This window comes from Branchiostoma lanceolatum, chromosome 2, assembly GCF_035083965.1.
Source record: "Branchiostoma lanceolatum isolate klBraLanc5 chromosome 2, klBraLanc5.hap2, whole genome shotgun sequence".
Lineage (NCBI taxonomy): Eukaryota > Metazoa > Chordata > Leptocardii > Amphioxiformes > Branchiostomatidae > Branchiostoma > Branchiostoma lanceolatum.
Window position 1 is genome coordinate 24091448 of NC_089723.1, and position 24737 is coordinate 24116184.

General features: G+C 39.3%; 1 protein-coding gene across 2 annotated transcripts in view; it reads right to left on the reverse strand.

The window, feature by feature from the left end:
- Positions 1 to 24737, reverse strand: part of LOC136428082 (FERM domain-containing protein 3-like) — a 41474-nt gene that overhangs the window by 9717 nt on the left and 7020 nt on the right. For both annotated transcript variants that reach the window (XM_066417359.1, XM_066417360.1), the window contains exons 2-12: positions 21662 to 21766; positions 20950 to 20992; positions 19926 to 20004; positions 15014 to 15111; positions 14655 to 14778; positions 13990 to 14077; positions 13539 to 13627; positions 13064 to 13127; positions 12020 to 12108; positions 11522 to 11605; positions 9317 to 9385 (exon numbers count right to left, since the gene is read on the reverse strand). In XM_066417359.1, coding sequence (XP_066273456.1) covers positions 9317 to 9385; positions 11522 to 11605; positions 12020 to 12108; positions 13064 to 13127; positions 13539 to 13627; positions 13990 to 14077; positions 14655 to 14778; positions 15014 to 15111; positions 19926 to 20004; positions 20950 to 20992; positions 21662 to 21766 — 932 coding nt within the window. The remainder of the gene's footprint in view (positions 1 to 9316; positions 9386 to 11521; positions 11606 to 12019; positions 12109 to 13063; positions 13128 to 13538; positions 13628 to 13989; positions 14078 to 14654; positions 14779 to 15013; positions 15112 to 19925; positions 20005 to 20949; positions 20993 to 21661; positions 21767 to 24737) is intronic.

The following is a 24737-nucleotide window of genomic DNA, read 5'->3' on the forward strand; positions in this document are numbered from 1 at the left end:
TAGACTACATCAAGTCCACATAGGAGGAAAATGAAAGAAAAACAACTTCATTTTTCATTAAAAACATGCGCAGTGAGGACCCTGGAACAAAAACAAAATAACTACATTTGGTCTGTTAATGTCAATTGTGATACCAATGAAGAGAGATGTGTAAGAACATGTAATCAATTCATAAGATGAATAGAGTGTGTCAGCAGTTGTGTGATTAAAATTAAATACGTGCATCTCACAGTCATCGAGCTACTTGAAAATGGTTTTAACACAGAGCAGTTCCCCAATGGACTCGTGTGTGCAGAATTACAAGATGGTTTGTGCACGCACTTCGAGTAATACGTGGTGCATCAAACTTAATAACGCTGGGCTAGCTAAAATTGAATCCTCCTCAAGATCGTCAAGGTCATGACACTTACTGCTCAGAGTCATCATCATTATCATTTTGGGTAACTAACTTAAATATTTTGATGATTAGAGAAATGTAGGTTTTTCAGTTCCCTTCAAGGGCTTAAAACGGCATCAATTTTATCCAACCATAAAACAGTAAAATCCTCTCAAATCCCATATTTTGCCAAGTTGTCAAAATGGTAGCTTAGGTGGCATTTTGAGCCATTAGCCACAAAAGGGAAGTCATGTTTGAAAGCTCTGTATCCTCTCGATGGCCAAAACTGTACATCATGCCTTACAATTTCATCCTCTTGCTATTCATAAACTGGTCCAACTTACATAGTACAAGAAGCAGCAAGGAAACATGCGCCAGTAGTAATAACAAAATGACATGTTTATATTTGGCTTCTGTTTTACCAAGGAGGTTTAAAATCTATGGTTCTACCTGTCCATTGATACAGATATACTATCTCGAGTCCTTAACAACTATGAAATTTGTTTGAAAACAAAGCAATACACGGGAGCAGGTAACTAAATGATCATGATATGTCATCAAACATTTCTTAATGCCTTAAAGTAAGTTTATGGATATGTCTTCAAGTTGGTGGAACAGCCCTTAATATGCTAAATGTTGCTACATGATGATGATGAATATGCTTTCAGAAATCTGGCTTCATTGTCCAAGATGACTTGACAGGCAGTGCACTCATAACACTGTGATTGTCCTTACAGTTTTACAAACCTCCTAAACAATGCAAACTGCATTCAAGCAGAGGTGAACTGAAAATGTATGTCGATTATCGATCTGCCCAAAGACACCTACTCTGATACATTGTCCATGGAAATAATTTCATCATACCTGCTGGCAATTGAGGATTAGGACTTAATGAAAAATTAATGGGAAGTGAATTTTCTTTGCACCAGGGTCACACAGAAATGTTCTACTTTTTGTACAACGAAGCTCCAAACCATGATGGAACATTAGACATTTGTTAGTTTCATTTGCCATCTTAACTGCGACATGGGGCACAGATAACAAGATATACTTATCATTATGTTCCAGGTATTGAGTGAAGAAGTCAAATTGAATTGGACTAAAAAAAGGGGGACAGTCACATGTTTTATTCATTTTCAGATTTTATCTCTTTAAAGTTTAATTGAACAACACCATACTCCTTTCTCATTTTTAAGGTTAGTTTTACTTTGTCTCTTTGGCAAATTCTGAATAATTCTTAATCACTTTTTCCCAACACAAGTGTTCAAATATCATGATTATACTATATCAGTGGTAATTGCATGGTATAGGGGTGAGCAACTAGTACTATGTACCTAGCTATAGAGCAGAGATTGGGAGTTTGAATCCCAACCAGTGTTGCTCATCCAACCTCCACGCTACTGGGAAAGGTTGCAGTCCTTGGGATGAGACGCTGATAATAAGCTGTGGTCCACTGTTCATATTGTGCTTGTCGAAAAGGGCTTAAGGGGAATGTCCTCGGCACAATGAAGCTGTGAATACTGCCACAGTGTAAACACGGTCTCCGTCTTTCCTGTCATGACCAGTAGAAGATTTTATAGCTCTATAGAGTCTAAACTGCTTCCACTTTCGCTGCTGAAGGAATGGTCCAAAATGTGTCATGCAGCTGGATTCCTGCTTTCAGTCCACCTTCCCCACTCAGACAGCCACTACTTTGTATTCTCTGGTGAACAGAGAACCTTTTCACATTCATTAGAACCTCCCAGCTCTGTGTCACAATTTGGTTTGATATGACAGACTAGGTGATGGAGCTGGCTTGTTAGTAACAGCTCAGTCCCTAGTACTAGTCCAGGCTTAGCACTATCATTAACCTGCTTTTCAGACAATAAAAAAAAACAGGCCAAAATAGACTCAATGTCATTATAGTGACCCTGCAATAGTTGAGAAAATGATTGTGTGAAGTATGATACAAGTATTGCTCTAAAAAGCCATGTTCTTCCCATTACATGTACTAAAAATCTACCTCAGTCTTCATTTTTGTCTAAGGAACAAGGTTATCATTTGGTACAGCCTTTAAACCAAAAGTAATTCCATTCAAAGCTGGCGCATGGTCTGGAGAGTCTAATTCCTGACAAAACTAAATGGAAGGTAGCCCATACAGATAGATTATGCTGCCGATTTCTATTAAGTTATGAATGACTTTCTCATGGCAGGTGGATGCTGGGCCTGCTAAAGTTTAATCTCTGGGAGGGAAAAATTGCTTTGGGGAGTGCTTGGCACAGTTTAATCTTGTACTGGGTGGGGTTTCATTTTATGGAACTTGATTGTGTGGGTAAAGGTCCTGATTCCCTAGAATTGGCAATGGCCATGTTTTTCACAGGAAGCATGCCCAAGGGAGCATTACATGAAGTTTGAGTGATCACATGACATGTCAGGCTGGTCATTACTTCCCAATAATTGAGAGAATGTTGTTGGAGAGAGAGAGAGGGAGAGAGAGAGTGGGGAGGAAAGATTTGCAAGATGAAGAAGACATTACCAAGAACCCCCCATAAAGGATAAAACTGATGTGGAGTGACATACAATGTAACAGCCAGTCACATCCGTCGTATGTAGTTACGATTTTGGTCTTGTAGAATTTTCAAGCAGGCTGTGACAGAACCAACTGCCGACAAGGATCTGAGACAACTTTTACTGTATTTTGTACTGCTTAAACGAAAAAAAGTCATGCATTATTGTCCAAAGAATGGGGGGATTCAGTTTGCGATTGTGCCATGGATCGTACAACCATTGTACAAAGATGGCACAAAGACTGTGACCAGGCCCTGACTCAATGAGGGCATATGTCCATGAGTCCTTATTTTTAATTTAAATTAAACAGATTCTTGGTCCAGATCTGTCCGAAAATGAAATCCCTTGCTTGTGAGGCCAAATTTAGGCCTAGGAAAATCATAATATCCTGGTCAGAGGTAAACATTCTTGACACATGGAAACATAGACTGTGACTATTTATTTCATTTATTTATTTATTTCGATTTACCACATTTTGTGGAAGGATTAACATAACAGGTGAACTATCACCTTTTCAAGATGTCATCCCAGACCGGTCTGTAAGATTTGGACCATCGCACACCGGGGCATGCCCCTACCCTTTTTCGAAAGGTGTGTTGGGTTCTTTAACGTGCGCGGGGTGTGGCTCTCCCCAAACACGGGACCTCCATTTAAAGTCCTATCCGAGGGACTTCCCTAACCCTAGATGAGCTAGGTACTCATTTACATCTGAGTGAAGCGAGGAAAGTCGTGTTAAGTGCCTTTCCCAAGGGCACAACGTCGGGGCGCAAGTTCGGACATGTCTCTGGGCACAACCCGGGATTAGATCCCGGGTCCCATTGTTTGACAGCCGCGCGCTCTACACTTGCGCCACCCAAGCACCCAAGACTACTGCAAAGTGTTATGAGTAATGGTGAAGGACTGAAAAAATACATAAACTAAGAAACACAGGATTCTGATCGTGACAATGGTTCAATTCTAAGTGATAAGCGAGCATTTGTGGCTTATCACTATATAAACATTTCTGAAAAAACATCCCTCTGCCACTAGATGAAAACTTTCAGTATGCAGGATTATGTTACCAGTAAGCAGGAACTATTTGGAATATTTCCTTTCAATGATAAAGGTGGTTCTGCAGTCCTTCAACTTCCTTCCACAATTCTCTAACGATCGGCTGAAAAACTGTCATAACAAATAATGTACATGTATATGCTCACAGTAGTGTTGACCAATCACAAACAAAATCATAGGACATTTCCAAAAGGCCAGAAGAAATGTTTTCTGTTCACTCTAATTCTTTTCATCAATGACACAAGACAGAAAAACATAATAACCTCCTTGGCAGAGATGAATGTTCCATGAGATTGTAATATTTGCAATAAAATAATGTTGATCTGGTTACTCAAGATAAACTTGCGACTCGAAAAGTCTGGAACTGAAATTCAATAACGGACAATTTGATAATGTTTGAAACGCAAATAACAATGTCACACCATGAACATGGACACCAACAGGGAAATCGAAAAGAGCCTTTCTGAGATAACGGCCCCCACGCTGTAAGGACTGATTATGACAAAAGGTACTTCCCATACCACCTAGGAAGACATTCTGTCTAGTGTTATCAATAATACATCTTTTTCGTAATAACTTGTCAAATGATAAATCAGAGAAGAATGGAAAATAATGCTGTCTAACTGTGGCCCATGTTGTACATTGTACCACAATTGTCAAATTAAAAGTTATATCAAAAAACAATTCCTTTTGACAGTAGTTCAGCGCAGGAAATTGCACAGACTACAGAATCATATTCTTCAAAATCACTATATAATAATATAAACAATTGACAATTATCATATAAGCTATATTGTACCTCAGAATCTAATTCATAGAAAAATGATGGACATGAAAAAAATTCACCACGGCACAGAATCAAGATATATTGCAATAACAATCCAGGTATAAGTTGCATCTGCACACAAAGGGAATGTATGAATTTATACATTTGTAATTATAAAAGTATACATTTCAAAGTGATCAGTAAAATTTGCAAAAACAACGACACCATGATTGTTTTATGCAAATCTTACATGATGAGATGGCTAATAACTAGGACAAATTACATTGGTAGTAAGAAAGCCTCGACCTTACTCCACACATACATGTACACAGTACAGACAGTACACCATCAGTTTCAACAAAATGTAGCCCACAACTGGAGTAAAATGTACTGAAAATACCTTATTAAGTGGTTTAAAACATTTGCTTGCTCCAGGGAATTCCACAGACAGCATCTAATGTGTCTACATTTTGTACAGCTGAACTTGAACTTGCCTTTGACACATTACAATGTACTTGTACGTTATACATGACAATTTGTACATTACTGAAACAAAGAAAATTCAGTAAAACGACATGAATTCCAGTGAGATTTCTACTGTTCTAATGGATTTGTCTACAGTAGAGCAGTAAACAAGCCCACCTTATCAGGATGAAGCAAGCCAGGCTATTGCTTTCTGTTGTGTTATGATTTGAGCTAGTTTGATAGCTGGGCTGAACCAATACTGCTCCTGTTACTGATAATGTTCATTTTTATATACCCACAGAAATATAAAACAGGCAAAGAAATACCCTAAATTGTCAACTTCCTATTGATGTTAATCTACTGAGATTGAACTATTTTCCTTCATTTACTAACATTTTGACAGTTTTGAAAACCCCCACCATTTCACCATAATGGACTCTTCCTTTGAAGGTGACATTGTCCATGTTTTGGCCATATCTCATCAACAATTCATGGAGAGGGCAGCTGGCCTCGGCCAGAATGATGATGAGTCTGTAATTGTAATTATAGAAGTGAAGAATTGATAATAATTGGTTTCAAAGTCTTGCTAATTGAAGGACTAAGTACAAAGAATTAAGGTTTGGCCCATGTACAGGTACATTGTGATGAAGATGAAAAAAGCTCAAGTCTTGAGACACAGTTACAAATTGCTTGGAGACTGGGTGCACACATTTATTAGGAAAAACATTGGCACAAGTCTGCAACAGAGGACAAGTAATGGTTGGATATTACCAGGGCACACTTCCTCTCTGTGATTGAATTTTCCAGCTGAGAAGATATTTACTGGGATATTTTCATCATCTATCTCTTTTAATGAGGATATTATGTAAGAGAATAAGTGAAGCATGTTCAATGTCATTACGATCTTGCTGTATCACAGATTGAATTTTGTAAAGCAGGTCCCAGGTTTCTCATCATGTTGTAAGCGCACCTTTTCCCTTGCCATTGTCACTTGTAGCAGATAAATCTATTGCTTCCCAAAGTGTTCAACATGAAAACGATAAACCTGTTATAGTGCAGGGAAATACTGTACGAAGAAACAGTGAAGCTTGCTGATCTCCTTTTTACATGTAAAAGGCCTGCCAACAAGTTGATAAAGTCTGAGCAATCCATTTCCTCTGCGCCATTTCCAAAGCTCTCAGATTTACAACTTTCTAGATGGAGGCTTTCAATTCAAATCACTGTAACATTCAGTTGACACCCAAGGTTGTCATCAAAGTCATCTAATGTTATCTTCACATAACGTTACATGGCACACAGCAGCAACTATTCTACATGTATGTTACATGAAGTTGTACCTTTGAAGGATATATATAGTACGACTTGGGAGTAAGAAGACTGACCTGGAGGTGGAAATCTCCTCAACCTAGCAAAGGTGTGATTGTGTATTTTTAGAATGCAAGATGTCTTGTATAGCGTGATTGTGTATTTTTAGAATGCAAGATGTCTTGTATATTCCGTTAGAAGATTCTTGCATCTGAAAACATAGGAGTCTAAGAAGTGAAGATATGAGTTCATCCATCTGTGTAATTGACAAGAAACAGGATAAAATTTCCTCAGTATCTTTTACACCATCCATCTTGGGTTTCTTCTGACAGAATACAATATAACACAGCTTTTGAAAATCAATATCCAGTGGAGACAGCTACAAGAGTGTAATATGTAGCCTAAAGTAGAGGTCATATGAAGTGGGAAAAGCATTAGAATTGATGTGGGAAGTGTCAGCTCTGTAATAACCAGCAGCTGGTGAAAGGATTCAGTAATTCATATTTTTGGAGGTCTAAGTTGTCATGACTGACTCAAAGGTTATGAAGAATTGAGTCAGACAACACAAGACAGTATAATAGAAAAAAAACAAAAAATTTCTTCAAGCAGAACTTTCAGGCAATGATTTTTTTTGTCAATCCAGGAAGCTTTACTCAACTTATTCTTCAAGTTTTTATTTGTATAATTATTATAGAAGAAATATAAGAAGAATAAAATAGACCTCAGCCCTCTGAACTTAAATTCACTTTAAGTATATTCATATCATTATCAACATGGTCTTGCAGATTGCTCAACTAAGGTTAAGTACAAACTGACACGGTCAAAGAAAATCCTTCCACAAGATACTGTGATATTTCAAATGAAACGCCCCCTGCAGTTCCAAAGAAAGCTGCCAGAGGGCCAAAACTTATGTCACATCTTCCAAACCACAAGAGCTACACACTATCCAAAGATTGTGATCATGATTATGTGTCCAGAACACGAGATGTAAAAACTGGAAGTTCCACTGCAGTACCATAGAAAGCTAGGGGGCCCAAAATCTAATCGTTTTATCCTTTTACCAACCCCTACCAACATTCCAAATATCATCAAGATCGATCTAACTTCTTCTCTAGTTATGCTGTCCACCGAAAGACAGACAGACAGACAGACAGACAGACACACGCACCCAAAAACGTAACCTTCTTGGCGAAGGTAATGATGAAGTACACCATAACATTGTCCATAAAATTGTCCAGAAACACGGATATATACTATCATTACAGTAACGGCCTGCACTTTTCTGGCTCATTTATAAATTCTCCACAAACGTCAAGTTTATGGCGCTGTCAGCAGTAGATTGATATCGACAGCTCAGCATGGGCACTTCTATAATGGACTATGGTCGATATGAGCATTACACAGACATGGTAGTCGTTGTTCTGTACTTCATGAAGGGCATTCAAGGACTTCTACACCAGTTTATTGAATTTTACACCCACTGACCATTGATCAACCATGAAATTTCAAAGTAACATGTAAGCGTAATTTTGTTGGGTATATCTTTGCCATTTAGCTTCTTCATTACGCAAGTCTAATGGTCCCATAATCTGTAATGGACTGTTTAAATTTGCAGCTGGGAGGAGAGAAAATGACAAATGATCAGACTGGGAGACTTCCTCACACAGACAATCCTGCGAATATGTGAAAAACACTTGCTTCGGCAGGTAGAAAAACATTTTACTGTGAAGCATTAGTGCCCATGAAAGATACAGGCAAAATCTATATTTTTTTGGTTAAAAAATGTCCCTCTATATTTATAAGTGTTATAATATCCTGGTAAGAAATTACTGCAACACCTAAAGGCACCATAATCGCCTGTTGGCAAAAACATGTTTTACAGTAAATGACTGTTAAAGATATGCAGTCACGCACATGAATGCAGTAAGCATTTCAATGCTTGCATAATTTCATGGGCCTAACCTTTGTAAGGTCAACAGCAGTCACCCAAAAAACTCCTTGACATTTTGGAAAAGACAATGTCACGCAGCCAAAGTCTGCTTCACAGAAAAATCAAGTATGCCAAATGTCTGTGATGGTAAACTATATCAAGTAGTAGTAATTAGTAAGAAAATGGTAAGAAAAATTAATTTTAAAGAATATCATACTGCAGCCTGACAATGCTCTGTGAAAAGTTCCCTAAGACCCTGAGGTATGCACACTTCAGATATCCACTGGTAGGTGTTCAAGACATACAGGTACTGTCTTGATAAAGCCTTGATAAGACCTTTTTGCAATGTGGCGGTCTTAAGATAGCCAGCAGAATTGAGTCTATATCAATGTCATGTATCACTCTGAGTACAATTTCAAAGAACCTCCAGCAAGAAAGAAGAGAAAAAAAGAAAGAAATGAAAGAATTGGACCTCCAAAATGCTGAATTGAACATTAAAGAATCACTCTCGATGTTATTGAGGCCCTTCTGCTAGATGAATATTTTATGTTAACTGTTGATTGCGATAGACAGCATCATTAATATTCTTCAAAAGCCCAGAGAACAAAGTATTAAAAGGTTAATACCATAGGTCCATTATACACCAAAGTCATCTTAAGGGAGCTGTAATTTATAAACTAATCCCCTTTCCAAGAACTCAAGAGAAAGAATGAGCGTTCATTATTATTGTACAACATAGCAGCAGGGCCATAGAGCGACATAAATCTACTTGGACATAATTACAAGCACCTGCGGCAGCCACTTATCTTCATTTCTCTGTCAAAAGTTACAACTCAATCATTTGTCAAACGTTTGAAACAACAGATAGCGTCCTGACCTGACCACCTGCGGCTCCTGTCGGCTGATTTTCCCACTCTCCGCGCTGACTTCCTTCTCCGTACGACCACTGTCGTGAATAAAAGACGATCATGTGACATTATTTGAGAGCTTACTCCAACATTTTACTTCTTTTCAATAATGCAAATTGGAAGCTAACCTGAGCATTTCTCTACTTTTCCATGTTGCACTTATCATTGTAATCAGGTCATAATGTTAAAAGACCACAAAGATAGGTATCAGAGATTTGAACTAAGTATCAGATACAATGTATTTATGCTACCTTTTGTGAGGAACCCTTTTTAGGTTATTGGAGAAATGTTTAAAGGAATGGGGGCAGCAAGGATCATATAAAAGATGGCCAACAACAGGTGTGTTTTTTCAGAATTCAGTAAAGGCCAGTCAAGATTGCTAAACACCTTAGACATAAATGTACATGTAGAAAAAACAACTTTGGAAAACCAGAGAAAGGTACCATTAGGCCTTCTCTGGTGGTGAAAGGGGATAAAGAGCACCTCCTGTTTTGCTTCAGGACAATCAATGGAAAACTCCTTGCAACTATAAAGACAACGACACAGGTCTGTCTCAAGCTTTAAATTCTTTCCCATGGTACTCATGTTTGGACGCCCAAGTTGTTAATTTTCATTGCTTAATCAGTCATTTTAAGCTTTAAAAACAATCATACATTTTCATCAATTTCATGTAATGAAGTTCGGATTTTTTGGACGGCCAAGGTGAATCCCCCCCCCCCCCCCATCAATCAATTTTCCGTCTCGGGACAGAGGGATTGGTCTTGGAGACAGCCCTGCAACGGCACAATACAACCCACAGTGATGAAGACTTATTGGTTTGCAGCAGTTCTAGTCCCACTTAGGTAGAGCAAGGAGAGGGATGTCCCTGTAGCTCAACCGGTAGCAGCCTCACAGGCTCCTTTCACAAGGGACATAAAATGGGGGTCCTGTGTTCAAGAAGGACTGCCACAAGCATGTAAAAGAGGAAGGGCTAGTGACTCCTCCCCGTAAAAGTGCTATTGAAACTGTAAGCAAACTTGCTGCCCTATGTGCGGCTATGCACTACAACGGTCTGAATGAAAAAACAAGAGTAAGTGAATGAACTCAATGTTAGGCCCTTAATCTCGATTTTATGCCCCCCCCCCCCATTATGTTTTCAAGTCTTTGGATACCGAATTAACTTACTCTGGCCTAAATATAAGGACGCCCCTTAATTGGATAAACAGAGACTCGTATTTTTCAGAGGTAACGAGCTGTCTGATTAACCCCCGTCATTACGCTCCATTATTGGGTGGTTCAGGGAGCCTTCGCTGATTGCCAGGACACTATAAATGACCTCAAAATACCGCCATTATATTTCAGCTTCTCTTTGATCACAAGCATTGGCTGAGGTTACGTATGTCTTTCCACAAACAGCAGATTACAAAATTCAATAGCTGTTTTTGTCCGTTTACAAAAAAGGGTCGATTAGTCTTTTTCCTGGTATCCAATAAAGATTCCAAGCATTGTAGATAAACAAAACCATTTAGTAGCCTGTGGAACACAATCTCTGGCTGTCAGGAGCTGATTGAACCTCCTAGGGGCCTGACCTGTGGAAAGGCGGCTAGAAGTGTGATTTGGTCAGGCTTTAAGTAATGCAGGCCATTGTTTCCCAGTGCTACACTATCTACACAATAAACACCCATGCTTAGTACTGTTTTGTTATCTTTATGTTCCAGACAACGGACCGTGCAAGAATCGAATCTGTGTGACGCTCCAAGACATTTAGTGATAGTTAACAGTTTCACCATGAGAGACTGCTTTGTACAGTTTATTACATGTACTGTAACTGCCTTTAAGTCCACAGGGATTCAATTTTGCGGTAAGGAGAAAATGGAGCATTGGCAGTGGTTTTTAGTTCGTGGTCGAAATAAGGGGATTAGAAGGCAGAAGAAAGAACAAGAATTTGTTTGCGGTGGAGAAGTTACTGTGAAAACTGCAAACACTAAACGACTGCAAACATTTCAACATTTACAGTATACCATGGGAATAATACAAACTCACCAGCGGTCCTCATCAATAGATCACCTATTGAGAGATTTCTCCTACTGAAGCTATTTTCTACAAATGGGATGAATTTACACTTAGTTTTACGGCATCTTAAGATTCCACTGAAGACCGTTAAAAATGAAGGCCATCAGAAGCACATCTCTCACCTGAATCTGAAGCGACTGCCGCGGAGAAAGCCCAGGCGAGCCAAGCCTGACCGCTGCAGGGTCACATCGCTGGACTTCTCAAAACTGAAAATTCAAAACAAAGCCTGATAAGTGCACATGTATGAGCTGTCTGAAGCCATAAGCAACAAAATAAGAAGTTGCTTGTAGCGCCTAGTGGTGCACAGGTCCGCAAGTTTCCTTGCTGTTTATGTAGCGATGTTTATTTTTACAGATAGGGGTTTCTAACCCTACCCCTTGAATGTGTTTGGGGCACCTCTTCAAACAAGGGACCCCCATTTTATGTCCCTTCTGGAAGATGGGTGCAGCCCCAACCAAGATGTCCAATCCAATCCCTCTGGATTTGAACCAAAGGTCTCCCAGTTACCAACTAAAAGGGGCCAAGAGCTCAGTTGAGCTACATGCAGGAACATCCCTTACAAAATGAGAAGGCATATATCTAAAATCTTAAATATTCCAACCACAGTCTGCAGTTCTTACCTGAAGAATGCCTGATTTTCCACCGCACATTTCCAGAGGTGTTTGACAGCTGCTGGGGTGGTGCAACGGAAGTCGTAGATCTGCTTCTTCTGGAAAAATAAAGAAACAAAGAATGCTACACAGCTATTTCGTGCCTGTAACATCTACTACCATAATTCCACCAGGGTACATAATTGATTTTGCAACCTTGAAAAAAAATATGTCCAAATAGATCTCCAACTCAACATCCCCCCGTATAATTCACTCCTGTATATCTAAACTGTGTATACCTGGAGTGGTGTGTGTGTGTGTGTGTGTGTGTGTGTGTGTGTGTGTGTGTGTGTGTGTGTGTGTGTGTGTGTGTTGTACTAGAGGTCTCTCAAAACCACTGTTTTTCAAAGTGGCAGATTTATGTAACTCGGCGGATTAATGTTAATGGAGGTCAAATGTGATCCAACATTATGCACGAAACTTGTCACAAAATAGGCTTCAAAAGTGATAACCTTAAACTTAAAACTTAATTAACAGACAAAGTGCTTTCAAAAATGCATGAAATCTTTATGAAACCTAAAGGTAATCTGAGCTCGTCCTATTGCCTTCATAATCAGAACATGATTATGCCTTCTAAAAAATAGCTAATTTGATGAAACCATCAATCATATGTTCCATTTCCCGGCAGTACACATGGTTGCATAATTCCTGTAGAACAGTAAGAATCCTGTAATGTTACTTGACAGCCTGTTGTCCTGTTCTATCTGACTAAGAAAAGCACTTATCAGAAGGCATCATTTTGACAAAAGATTGTGGTCAGATTCTAATATTAGGATATAACCAACATACCTAATGCAATAACTGCAGTGCTTTTTAAATAGGCAAAATCGATCTTCATGTACGTCCATTCAATCAGTTTGCTGGCGTGACGTCAAAACGTCTTGTGATGCCCATCAACCACACAGGATCATTTCCCTTACGCTGTTCTATTATTAGATTAGTAGCCCGACATGTACTTCGATATATCTGACCTTCCTGTTATGCAAGAATTGTTTTTGAAGGAGGATGACGCACCTCATTAGCAACGATGTAGATGTGGAAAGACTTGCTGTCATAGGTGAACTTCTGAACATCTTTCCTGTAAACAAACAATAAAACCTGCCATGTAATATATTTAGTATATATATTTTGCCGTGTAGTTCACATGTACATGTATTTCTATAAACACACCCACCTATGCTGTGAGAAAAAAGCTCTGTGAAAGGAAGTGCTCTCTCTTGGCCATGGAATCAACTTCACTTAGTAATATATACAGTATATGTAATAGATAAAATGCATAACTTACATAAGTAGTGTTTTCTACTTATGACATTGATTTGTGAATAAGTTTGATAATTTTATTGTGGCATTAGATGGGTTGGGGAAATACATGAACAGCATACCTTAGTTGCCTGCAGTTCATATGATTTTCACTAGATGTCAGTTATAATAAGTGAAAAAATTATGAATTAAAGGGCATCATTGTGTACAGTATCTGCCTAATACTTACCACTTAAAGAAGTGTGTCTTCTTGTTTCCTTGAAAAATGACCACCCCTTGATGTGTGAACCCTAGATATATTTGGCTTCCAAGAACATCCTGCATGTGCAAAAATACATTGTACAAGTTGACTTTTAAACATACAAGAGTACATGTGCCACCAAAAAGGTCAGAATGTTTTAATGCATTTCTTTTTATGCCTCCTTTTCATATCCCAGCTATTCCACTTGATTTACCTTAATTGTTTCATTACATTTGTTCTCAAAGTTTAGCTTTGTACCTTAAGTATATGTATATCTAAATCTTAGATACATGTACATATATTATATACTAAAGGTACAAACCTAACCTATTATAGATAAACCTGTTTCTTTATGAGAGTCCAAAAGACAGACACGATATTCATTTCTCAAGACAGGAATCTTTGAACAATTTACTACTGTTAGTAGCTATGCCCGTACCTTTACTGGATGTGGATCCAGTCCGTATGTCTCCAGTTCCTTCACCTTCCTCAGGAAGTTCAGCTCTGCTTCTGCTGGTGCTTGGCCCCTGGGAACATTTAGGAATACATAAGTCTTAAGGACATAATCACATGTATAACAACGTCAGAATCAAACTCAGTTTCAAAAGTCTGACACTGTTTGCTCCAATGTAATATCCAAGATACCCCAAAACAAAAAGTCCAAAATAACCAGACATTTTCTGGCATTGTTTGGCCCTACTCAACAGTTCTGAGCAAGGAAGCTATTATTTATCTATTTGCATGGCAGAAATATCTGTAAGTCTTTAGTCAAGGTGACGAGATTAGCAATTCAGCACCAAGGACAGTTCCAATAACAGCCACATTCTCATTCAAGATGCTGCTACAGCTACATGATGTTGTATTTCCATACATCTCATATAAATAAGTCACGATAGACAAGAATCTCTAGGACATTGCTATAAAATCCTACACTAATATAACATAAAGTATTGCATGCATCCATTCAGCTTAAGTCCAACTTAAGTCCAACTTAAGTCCCAGCAAATTGAGGGACAAACCAGAATACAACTGACTTGATATATGTTTTGACCAAAAACGCCATCAGATTGACAAATTAAAGAAGGGAACACATCCACGGCTTACCTGGTGTGGTCTCTGTGTAGCTCGGCTACCTTCTGTTCCAGCTTGGCTGACTGCTTGGCAAGCAACTTGAACTCTGACACGTACCCTTGAGGGTGATCATCCTGATCATAGTCTCCAAGCTCAGCTAAAGAAACCATGGAACATTTCATCATACAAAGAAGATTCATACAACAATAGGATATATTTGATTTTTTGCCTCAGCAAAAATAAATCCTTAATTTTGCTGTGGTCGTCAGTCGAAAACAGGTACTTTTTGGCCACACTGATCATGAAAGAATTGTGATTGCTCAGCATAAGTGCAAACTTTGCTTAAAGCCATTCAAAAGATTGATTTTTAGACATACTGCATGTCACCTCACCTTGGATAATGTAGGCCCCCAAGTGGGCGGCATCCTCTGTGCTACATAGAAGCCTGCCATGTAGGAGATCTCTTTTCAACTGCAGAAACAACTCATATCTGAAAAAGAAAAGGAAGATGATATAGAGAGTTCAATGGAAGTGAATAAATTGCACTTTAAGTTGAAGGATAAGTTGTAGACTTGTAACACGTATTCTGAACAGAATAGTATGTGCCCGGCCAACTTGCACATTTGTCAGTGTTAACAAATGTAAAGGATGGTATGCAACAAACATGCACTCTGTGTATGTGTCAGCAGCGCCTCCTTTCTATTCAGGTAAGTACTACAATCCATAGCAGAAGCAAAAGCCAGGTCAATTACTAAGGAAAATATCCAGCTCACAGGATTTGATGTTCCTGTTTACTAATAATATATGGACCAAAAAGGTCTATAACAATTCCAAAATCAAAGCAGCTTTCAGACTACAACAATCATAGACTTGAAAAGCATATTTGAAAAGCATAATCATAAATGACATGTCCCAGTTGTGCAAGCAGCAATGCAATCCTACTGCTTGTCCATCTGTAACAGATTCCATGGATCCGTTCAATCCTAGGTTAGCCCCAGCTTGAACATGTTGTAAGGGATTGCAATCGTTATTTTGAATGATGAGTTTAAGTCGGCGGCCCAATGTATGAGGGAGCTTCAGGCACGACTCTAGTGTCACACCTCAGCACGTAAAAGAACCCAACACACTTATCAAGAAGAGTGACCTGGTGTGCCTGGCTAAATACACAGGTCGTAATTCTAGCTAATGAAGAAGCGTCATGCTTCGTCCTCAGTCTGAGGTCGCTTGCTTTAAATAGTATTATAACTTTATAAATAAAAAGTTCATATCTACCCGTCAACTGGTGATTTATCTAATTGTATCTTAAATGCCATTTTGGACCCTCATCACATCAGTATGATATATGTCATGCCAGAAATGATCTCATTCTAGGCCTGCACTTTATCCAGCAAGTGATGCTTGGATGGATGGAGCTATTTTCTACACTTGAATGAGTAAAAGGGACAACTGCCCTTACACACATTTTTCTCTGTCAGAATCCATTTTGTTTTTAATGCCGCTTAATACCGGAATGGCTACTGTTGGGAAGGATAAAGGTCATAGGGTGACAGGGACACACATTGACTCCAGGTACCTGCTGTTTTCCTTTGCTTTATCTGAAGGTCACAAAATTGATTTCCTTAACAGTGTCTGAGAACTGAACAAGAATGAACTCTTGGGAAATGTCATTCTACTTTTCGCTTCATGAAGGCAGTCTTTTATTTCTTGCAGAGTAAGTTGATGTTGCTGGCAATCACAGAGACCATGTTGCTAATTTTTGTTGTTAAATCTGTCATTTCAAGCTTAGGAAAATACATTTTCATCAATTATATGTCATGGAAGTTCAGATTTTATGGACAGACGGGGTGAAATTTATGTCCCTCCGAATTAACAAATTTCCGTCCCAGGATGGAGGGTCGGGTCCTACAGACAGCCCTGCTGGCAATGTAAGGTTTCCACAAGTAGTAGTCCACTGTGTTCTGCTGCTGCAGTGGTCTGCACACCCTGCAGCTGCAATTGGCTGGGGACTGAGTGCACAGTCGTGATGAATGTTCTTTATGGAGAGTCTGAAGGATCATCTCTTAAAGTAAACTTGAATGTATACATGTAGAATATGATCCTACATACTAGTTTACATTCCGAGATGCTCATTGGGACTCAACATAAAACCTATTAGTCACTGCCTTTCACTATGACACTCATCCCCCACCCTTAAACCTTGTAGAAACCTCACATTGCCAGCAGCACACCACAAATTACCCACTTGGAAAGATAAACCAACAGATCCAAGGACCTTATCAGATTTCAAGGTTGCAAGAGGGAAGTTTACAGCATCATCAGGTGCCTGCTCAACCCTGAAATAGAACTGCTCTTCTGAACTTGTAAATAAAGACTAGCAGCTGGCACATTTCATGCAGCACTGACTTACTCATCAACCTCTGAAATGCAATCAGTGATGGCACAGACAGAATTAGCGGATGAGAAAAGGTTGTTGGAAAAACAGAAGGCTGTTGTTTATGAGCTGGGAAGTTAATGATGCAGACGCCAAGTCAGTCTCTAGTTGGTGTTTTCATATTGACACAGCTATAATTGTAGGTACACAAACACACACTAATGTACACAAACACACACATTTACACACACATGTATACACACACACACAGTGACACACACACACACACACGTGTACACACTCACACACAAACACACACACATACACACACACACATGTAACGTTGGGTAACATAAATTCGTGGGGTACTTAAATTCTGGATTTTTCGAAAACGGGGTATTTAGGTATATGTGCTAGATGCAACATCAGTAATATCGCTAGAAATGCAAACTTGACAGACTAACGCATTCAGAATACTGTCTGAAAAGCTTCTATAACCATGCAATAGAAGTTGGCGACGTTAAAAACTCTCCGTCCCTTATCGACAGAGTCTGGGGGCTTCGTGGGAGACTCACACTGCACGGTTGTTCGCTGGTTTATAAGACAAATGTCACATCTCCTGCCTGCTAAACACAATTATTTACAAGACAACTTATTACAATCTCTTTTGCTAACCTGCAACTGGATTCTAAGTGTGATCAATCATCAAAACTCCTCTTTGTTGCTACAACCTACGGCACGTGTATTTTCCCGCCGCCATATTGTTACCCAGAATCATGTCGTCAAGCAGACGACAAAAGGTTTGTGAGGAACACTTTTTTGTCTAAATGTTGCTTGTGATAGTGGACTGAAGACGATATTTTCCTCAAAGTTTGCTCCTAACACAACAAGGAACACATGGACATAGTAGTATAACCATTGCTACGGCATCCAGCTAACTTGCCATGAATAATGTACACATTGCCATGACGGTGGGGATCGACTTTGAGTGACGTTCTACCGACTCAACAAACGGGATGTTAGCAAAGGCCTGATGTGTGCGGTGCGGCCGTTTTTTCGTGTATTTTTTTTACTTGGACACGTCTATATCCATAGCACTCTCCTCAAGCCAAGGATGGAACGAGTAGCTGCTGTATAAAATGTGATTAGCGGTAAGATATTCAAGACGAGTCTTCTCTCCCGAATTAATATGCACCCCTGTCCAACAGCACCGTCATTGTGTGTGCGGCGGACGGTAGTTTCAAGTTGAAATATTATGGTGTCAGCACGACTAGAGACAAAATCTTCCATATATATGATTAGTGCAAAGATAGTACATGATACTGACAGAATGCTAGAAAAAAAGGATGGTTTATTGTTCTGCTAGATTGATTTCAGTCAACCATTATCGGAAAAATCCCGAATTTATGTTACCCAACGTTACACACACAGACACATGCACAAACAAACACTCACACACACATATCCAGCAAATCCATTTATTCTAACTTCTGATGTTCCGATAACAGTTTTCAAAAAAATTGTCCACAAATAGATTCAACACAGTCTGACACTTAAACAATGTGCCTTGCCCATGGGTACCCGCCTACAAAATAACATCATGGTGGTTCAGCAGACTATCCAACAGGCAGCAGAATATATGGCAGGCGATTGAAGGTTTATGTGCATGTCTAAGCTGGCCTTCACAAATTGAGGCACAAGCCAAATGAGGCAAAGGAAAGGGCACAGCCATTACTGTCAACTTGGTGAGGAAGAATTTGACACAGAGGTTACCAAACTGCCTTTTGACATATGATATGTGCTCAAGCTGCTCAAGATGGAAGACAAAATGGGTGTCTTTAATTTTTTCTATAATTACTAGAGTGACTAAGAATTTGTTTTATGATGTGGAACCAGGAGGCGTCAAGATAAAGAACAACATAGAACTGTGGGTCCCACTGAAATTGTCTCTATCTATATATCCCACCACACCATGGTACAATTGATCGCTTTGCATTGTAACGTTATAGCTACATTAGAAATTGTCTCTTGGCGGTGCCTATGCAAGTTTAGGATTCACAGTCCGTTGTGCGGACATACTTGATCATACTCACTGACACAGTACGAGAAATGTGACAGCATAACAAACAAAAATCAGATGTCTACATGCAGGTCTACATGTACATCATGTTCTGCATACAAATTGTGACTTTCCTGCACTAAAAGGGGCACAAATCTCAGAGCAATAATCAGGGCTTTTGTGGTAGATTAGCTGACTTATAATCCTGTCGGTAAACATCCACACTACAAAACAGCTTGATTCCTTGATTTATATGCATACTAATATGTGGCAATGAGGATCAAAATTCAATTGGAAAATGTCTGGGAGCATCAACATCCCTTCTTGTCACTAAGCTAAGACATCAACAATCTGATTTTCCTGTACAACACTGTACTTTGACTAATGCCAACAGTAGCGTGTGCATGGCGGTTGCACAATGACTCCACATGTCACGCAGTGCTTCAGGACATGACTTCTGAAGTTCTTTCAGTTTAGAAATTGCATACCTGGCACACTGGCTTTGTGGTTAGGGTTGTTGACCTGGAGGTACTAAGTTGGAATCCCTGATAGGTCCCTATGTTGTGCCCTTGGGTAAGGCACTTTACACCAATTGCCTCCCTAGTTAGGCTAGCGACCTCCCTTGGATAGGACGTTAAATGGTGGTCCTGTGTTTGAGGAGAGCCACACCTCAAACACAATTTAATGAACCCCCCACATTTATCGCAAAGAGTAAGGGTCCATCCCGGTGTGAGTGAATCAAATAAATCTGTCCGGATATGCAGCTTGTACTGTTGTTTGTACAAACCTGGTGTGTTATGCTATCACTTAGTATCAGGCAGTTTAACGGTATGCTATACAAACAAACAAACAAACAAGAAAAACAAAAAAATACCTTGTTAACTCCTCGTGTAGTCTGTATGGCTCTGGTGGGTAGAACTTCACACGGAAGCAAAGCAGGAACGGGGGGTTTGCTGGCGAGGAAAAGGAGAGCAAATGCAACATTGCTGAAACCTGTAATGTTGTATTGAACATTGTAGCAGCAACATACTGTGTCTCTCTTACAATTGAAGTAGTGGAAATACAGTTACAGTAGAACATGTAAAAATCTAGGACATTCTGTTTTGATTTTTCAACATACTACATGTAGTCCTACCTGGTATTATATTTGTGTGCCCCTGACAGCGGACACAAGATCGAGAGGTTACAGGTTCGATTCCTGCCATTCCTGGCTAGATGCTGTGTACCGGTAATTGGGAAAGGCACTTAACACGACTTTCCTCATTCTACCCAGGTGCAAAAATTTGGTTGGGGAGGTAAAAGGCAGAGGAAGGACAGGGATAGGCTCTGCCTTCCAATACTGTGCCCGTGAGACACAGGAGAATTCAACCCACTTTTTTAATACTATATTTTCCCTCATTATCAAAACTTGTCTTGTGTTTAAAAATTCTGTCTGTGCTAAGATGAACTGTATCATCCTACTGTAACTAGGCAGTCATTCAAAGATAATGGTCTATGTTGGCACAGAGAAAATCTGGCGTGTTCTGTCAATGTCAAAAAATGAAAAATGAAGATATCAAAACGTTTGTGATTGAAATAAGATGCAGTTCCCCACAGGGAGAATTGTCATCTTAAAACCAAGATATCATTTTCTGAAAGGGGATACATGTAATAAACTACTTAATAAAAGTTGTGTTCCTTAAGGGTATTATCGATTCTCTTTCAAGGGATGATATACAAGGGGTGCATATCAAATCAAGGATCATAAATAATGCAAAAGGCACATGTGTTCTTTCTCCACAAGTAATGGAATAAGGTCACAATTTTGTGACACATGAGATAGAGAGAAAGACATACACCAGGAAAACAATGTTCAAAGTGAATATAACATTGATGGAGATGCAAGAACGCTGACTTACATTTCATCTGCTTGCATACATTCTTGATTGGATCCAGCCAATGCTGAAAAGTTGATAGAAACAGTAATTATTAGGAGTAGAAATATGATAAGTTCTACATTTCCTTGAAATATTAATGTGCTTTCATTGTCAAATTCATTAAAAATGCCAATCATCTGAAACTGCTACACATTTCCATTTCCTACATACATACATCATTCACACCTAATATTCATATTTGGGTGTACATTGTATAAATACTGATGATGATATAGCCACCACTTTCATCATCATCATCCGTCGACCTCTGCAGCAGAGGACGGGGGTGAGCCCTTGTACAACCGAGGCGCACATCAGTCTGTCTGACATGGCTGCTCCCAAGTCCTCCAACTCAATCCCTGTGTCCCTTGAGATAGTCCTTGGGAAGGTCAGCTTCCTGGAGTGTGTTTTCCCGTGTGGTTTCCACAGTGTGAGAGATGAGACAATCTCCTCGCTGGCCCGATGGCAGTGGCCAGCAAACCGGACTCGTCTCTGTTTAATACTTTGAAAACAGTGTGTTTGAGAGATCTCTAAAGCAGCACCCACCCAGGTATGCATATTTTAGATATGCAAAAGTGCATTATACTGGGGGCCTTTGCATTGCAATAAAGATCTCTTTTTTCAGCTTGGCGGATATACATGTATGTGACATGGTGGAAGCATCTAGTTACTAATTATAGTAGAATGATGTTACCCTTTGTTTCTCTGCGTCGACAAACCGCAGACCAAAGTAGTCCTTTTCCAGCAGGTTGAGGTTGCTGCACACATGGTCAATCAGGAACTGTCCTTTGGCATCTTTCTGTGGGAGACACGACAAGCACATCATCAGCAGATGTCATTTTTCTCTCAATGACTCAACTCAGGAAACACAATAAGTCTTCTGGAGATATAAGAAGACATCTATAAAGGCATAGTATAAGATTCTTCACATTACAACCTGTCCTCTTGGTCTAACTGAAATAGAAAAGTGAATGGTACGGTACTATTGTTGGTGAGTGCGTTGTGACTACCACAGGTAGCGCAGACTTTAACGCCTTACTTATCATGTATCCTTACTTTAGTCTATTAGGTAGATGTATATAACTAAGGTGCTTTAAATTTTACACTACCAGTTTCTTTTATTCTACACACATACCACCAGCTAAATATCAATGAAAATTTTTGTTAGACTGAAACCAATCAATTTTTTTCATGTAAGTTGGCTATAGGAATGATTGACTCATTTTACATTTTAAGTGAATACAAAAAGGCAGGCTTACTAGAAATCATAAAATTGGATTATTGGCTTCTAAAGCTCATACATACTTGACTAGGCTTGTTATATCGTAACCATCAATCAGAAATGTTCAGAGACCTCATATCTCCATGAACTATTCTGTTTATGCAAATGACTTCCACATTTACATAGGTAATATATGATTGGTCATGAACACCTTTAACTAACTTACACAAGTCACAATATTGACAGTCCTATTATTTACCACTTAGATGAATTATGGTGCTTTTGCAGTAATTATGCAAATTAGGAATTTATATGCATAATTGGTATCTGTGGATGTCCCACTTGCCATAAACTACATGTTACATGTATTTGAGTCTTATAATGGAAAACACCCAAATATAGATTTTCTTATTAATTATGCAAATTAAGTCCAAGAGCAAGCTGCTAGGGGGCCCAAACCTACACCACTTCTTCATTACATTAGTCATAATTACAAGCTATCTGCTACCAAAAAATCAAGACCATAGCACTTCCAGCTCAAAAGATACAAAACGGAAGGTATGCTGCAGTACCAAGGTCACATACCAGGGAGCCCAAACTCGACCTTGAATTTTGGCTTCCCAACACCTGCCCACATATCAAATATCATTGTAATCCATCAAGAGGTTCTTGAGTTATGTTGATTACAGTAGTCCGGAAACACAAACACGAGCCTGCAAACACACACACAGACACACACACAGACACACACACACAGACACACACAGACACACACAAGACTATATCTCCATTTTATCTCCATTTTTCATGGAGATAAAAATGCTAGATGATTCATATATTTGGGCACTGCTTGACAGACTTTACAACTTAATAAAAAATCTAATGTCAAATTCTTTCCACGCATCTGATACAAAACGGATGGTATCTGATATAAAACGGATGGTATCTGGTATAAAACAGATGGCACAAAACCCACATCTAGCTTTAGCATTTGTCTGACTGAGCTAAAGCCTGGATATGGTCCTGGCAACATGCCATACAAGTACAGTATGTCATACAGTAAGGAACTCCCTGGGTATGGCCATGACAAATGGCCAACTTGACTTCAAGGGTTTAGTTCTATTGACCTTAATCTTCAACCTGGCATAAAATCAATCAATAGTCCTGCTTTCTTTCAATCACTCTGTTTTTCGACCCTAATAATGGCAAGAAAATATTGCACACAGTTGGTTTGGATGTACACGGAACACATCATTTTAAAGCTACAACTAGGATGCACAAGATAACAGTTACTCAAACAACCACACCATTGATTTGTACAAAAATGATTCCGTTTGTTCCGTAACTGTTATCACGTGTATCTCATTACCTGGATTTCTAACCTTTATCAACGTACAACCCAGATGATGAAGCAAAATTAAAACATTTTCATTATCTTAGCGTCTTTTATATTTTCTCAAAAGCACATTAACCAGGTAAACATAAACCTTTATTCTCCATTGAGAATCAAGTAGCCTTTACAGTAATATAGAGTTTAAAGCTGACAATAGAGCCCTACAATATCTGTGCCATGAAATGGAGACAGACAGCAGGTGGTTGTGATAGACGTGGTCTAGATCTGATGAGCACAATTGTTCTTCAGCACTAATGAATGATGTGTGTGTGTGTGTGTGTGTGTGTGTGTGTGTGTGTGTGTGTGTGTGTGTGTGTGTGTGTGTATGTGTGTGTGTGGGTGTGAGCGTGCATGTCCGGAGCAATATCTAAGAACCTCTGGATGGATTCCGATGATATTTGGTATGTGGGTAGGTGTTGTAAACCTGACAATCAAGGCTGATTTCAAGCCTCCTGGTAGTCAACCTTGGTACTGCAGCAGAACCTCCATTTTTTTTATCTTTGGCCCTGGACATGCTTTGGTCTAATGTTGCTTTGGATATTCCCCTATGGGTAACAAAGCTGATATCTTCAAAGTGTGCAAGGTTTAAAACACACCTTTCCAAGTTAGTCATTTTATTTCATCACCTCTGCTTTCAAAGTCTCACCAAATTCACCCACGGTTGTGCTTCTTGTGTGCATTTTGCACCTAATTCTGCAAGTACAGGTTTCGGTACGAGGCACGTAGTTGCCATTTCTCCATAAGAAATCACAGCCACTTCTAGCCCCCCTGGCCAAAACCTCTGCTTGGAGAATATTTCACACCTACAGCAGTGCACTAGTGCTCGAGTTATGGATGTGTGGGTGTACATATATTGATTTTTCAGGAGAACCATTATTGTTGGACCTAAATGGGTGCACCTGTGCATTCAATGGTACAATCTAGGTCAAGACCCGATGAGAAAAACATGCACTGACGGTATTACTCAAACCACCCAGCATACATGGAACTGTGCAAGCACAAACCACTAGAGAAAGGCAGTATAGTTTCCTGGGTACTTTCACAAAATTGGCCGTCAGGTTATGTCTAGCTATAACTATCTGCAAGAAAACATAACGATCACTTCTTACTTCACATTGTAATTTGAAAAGCTGCTATATGGGAGCTGCAACAAAA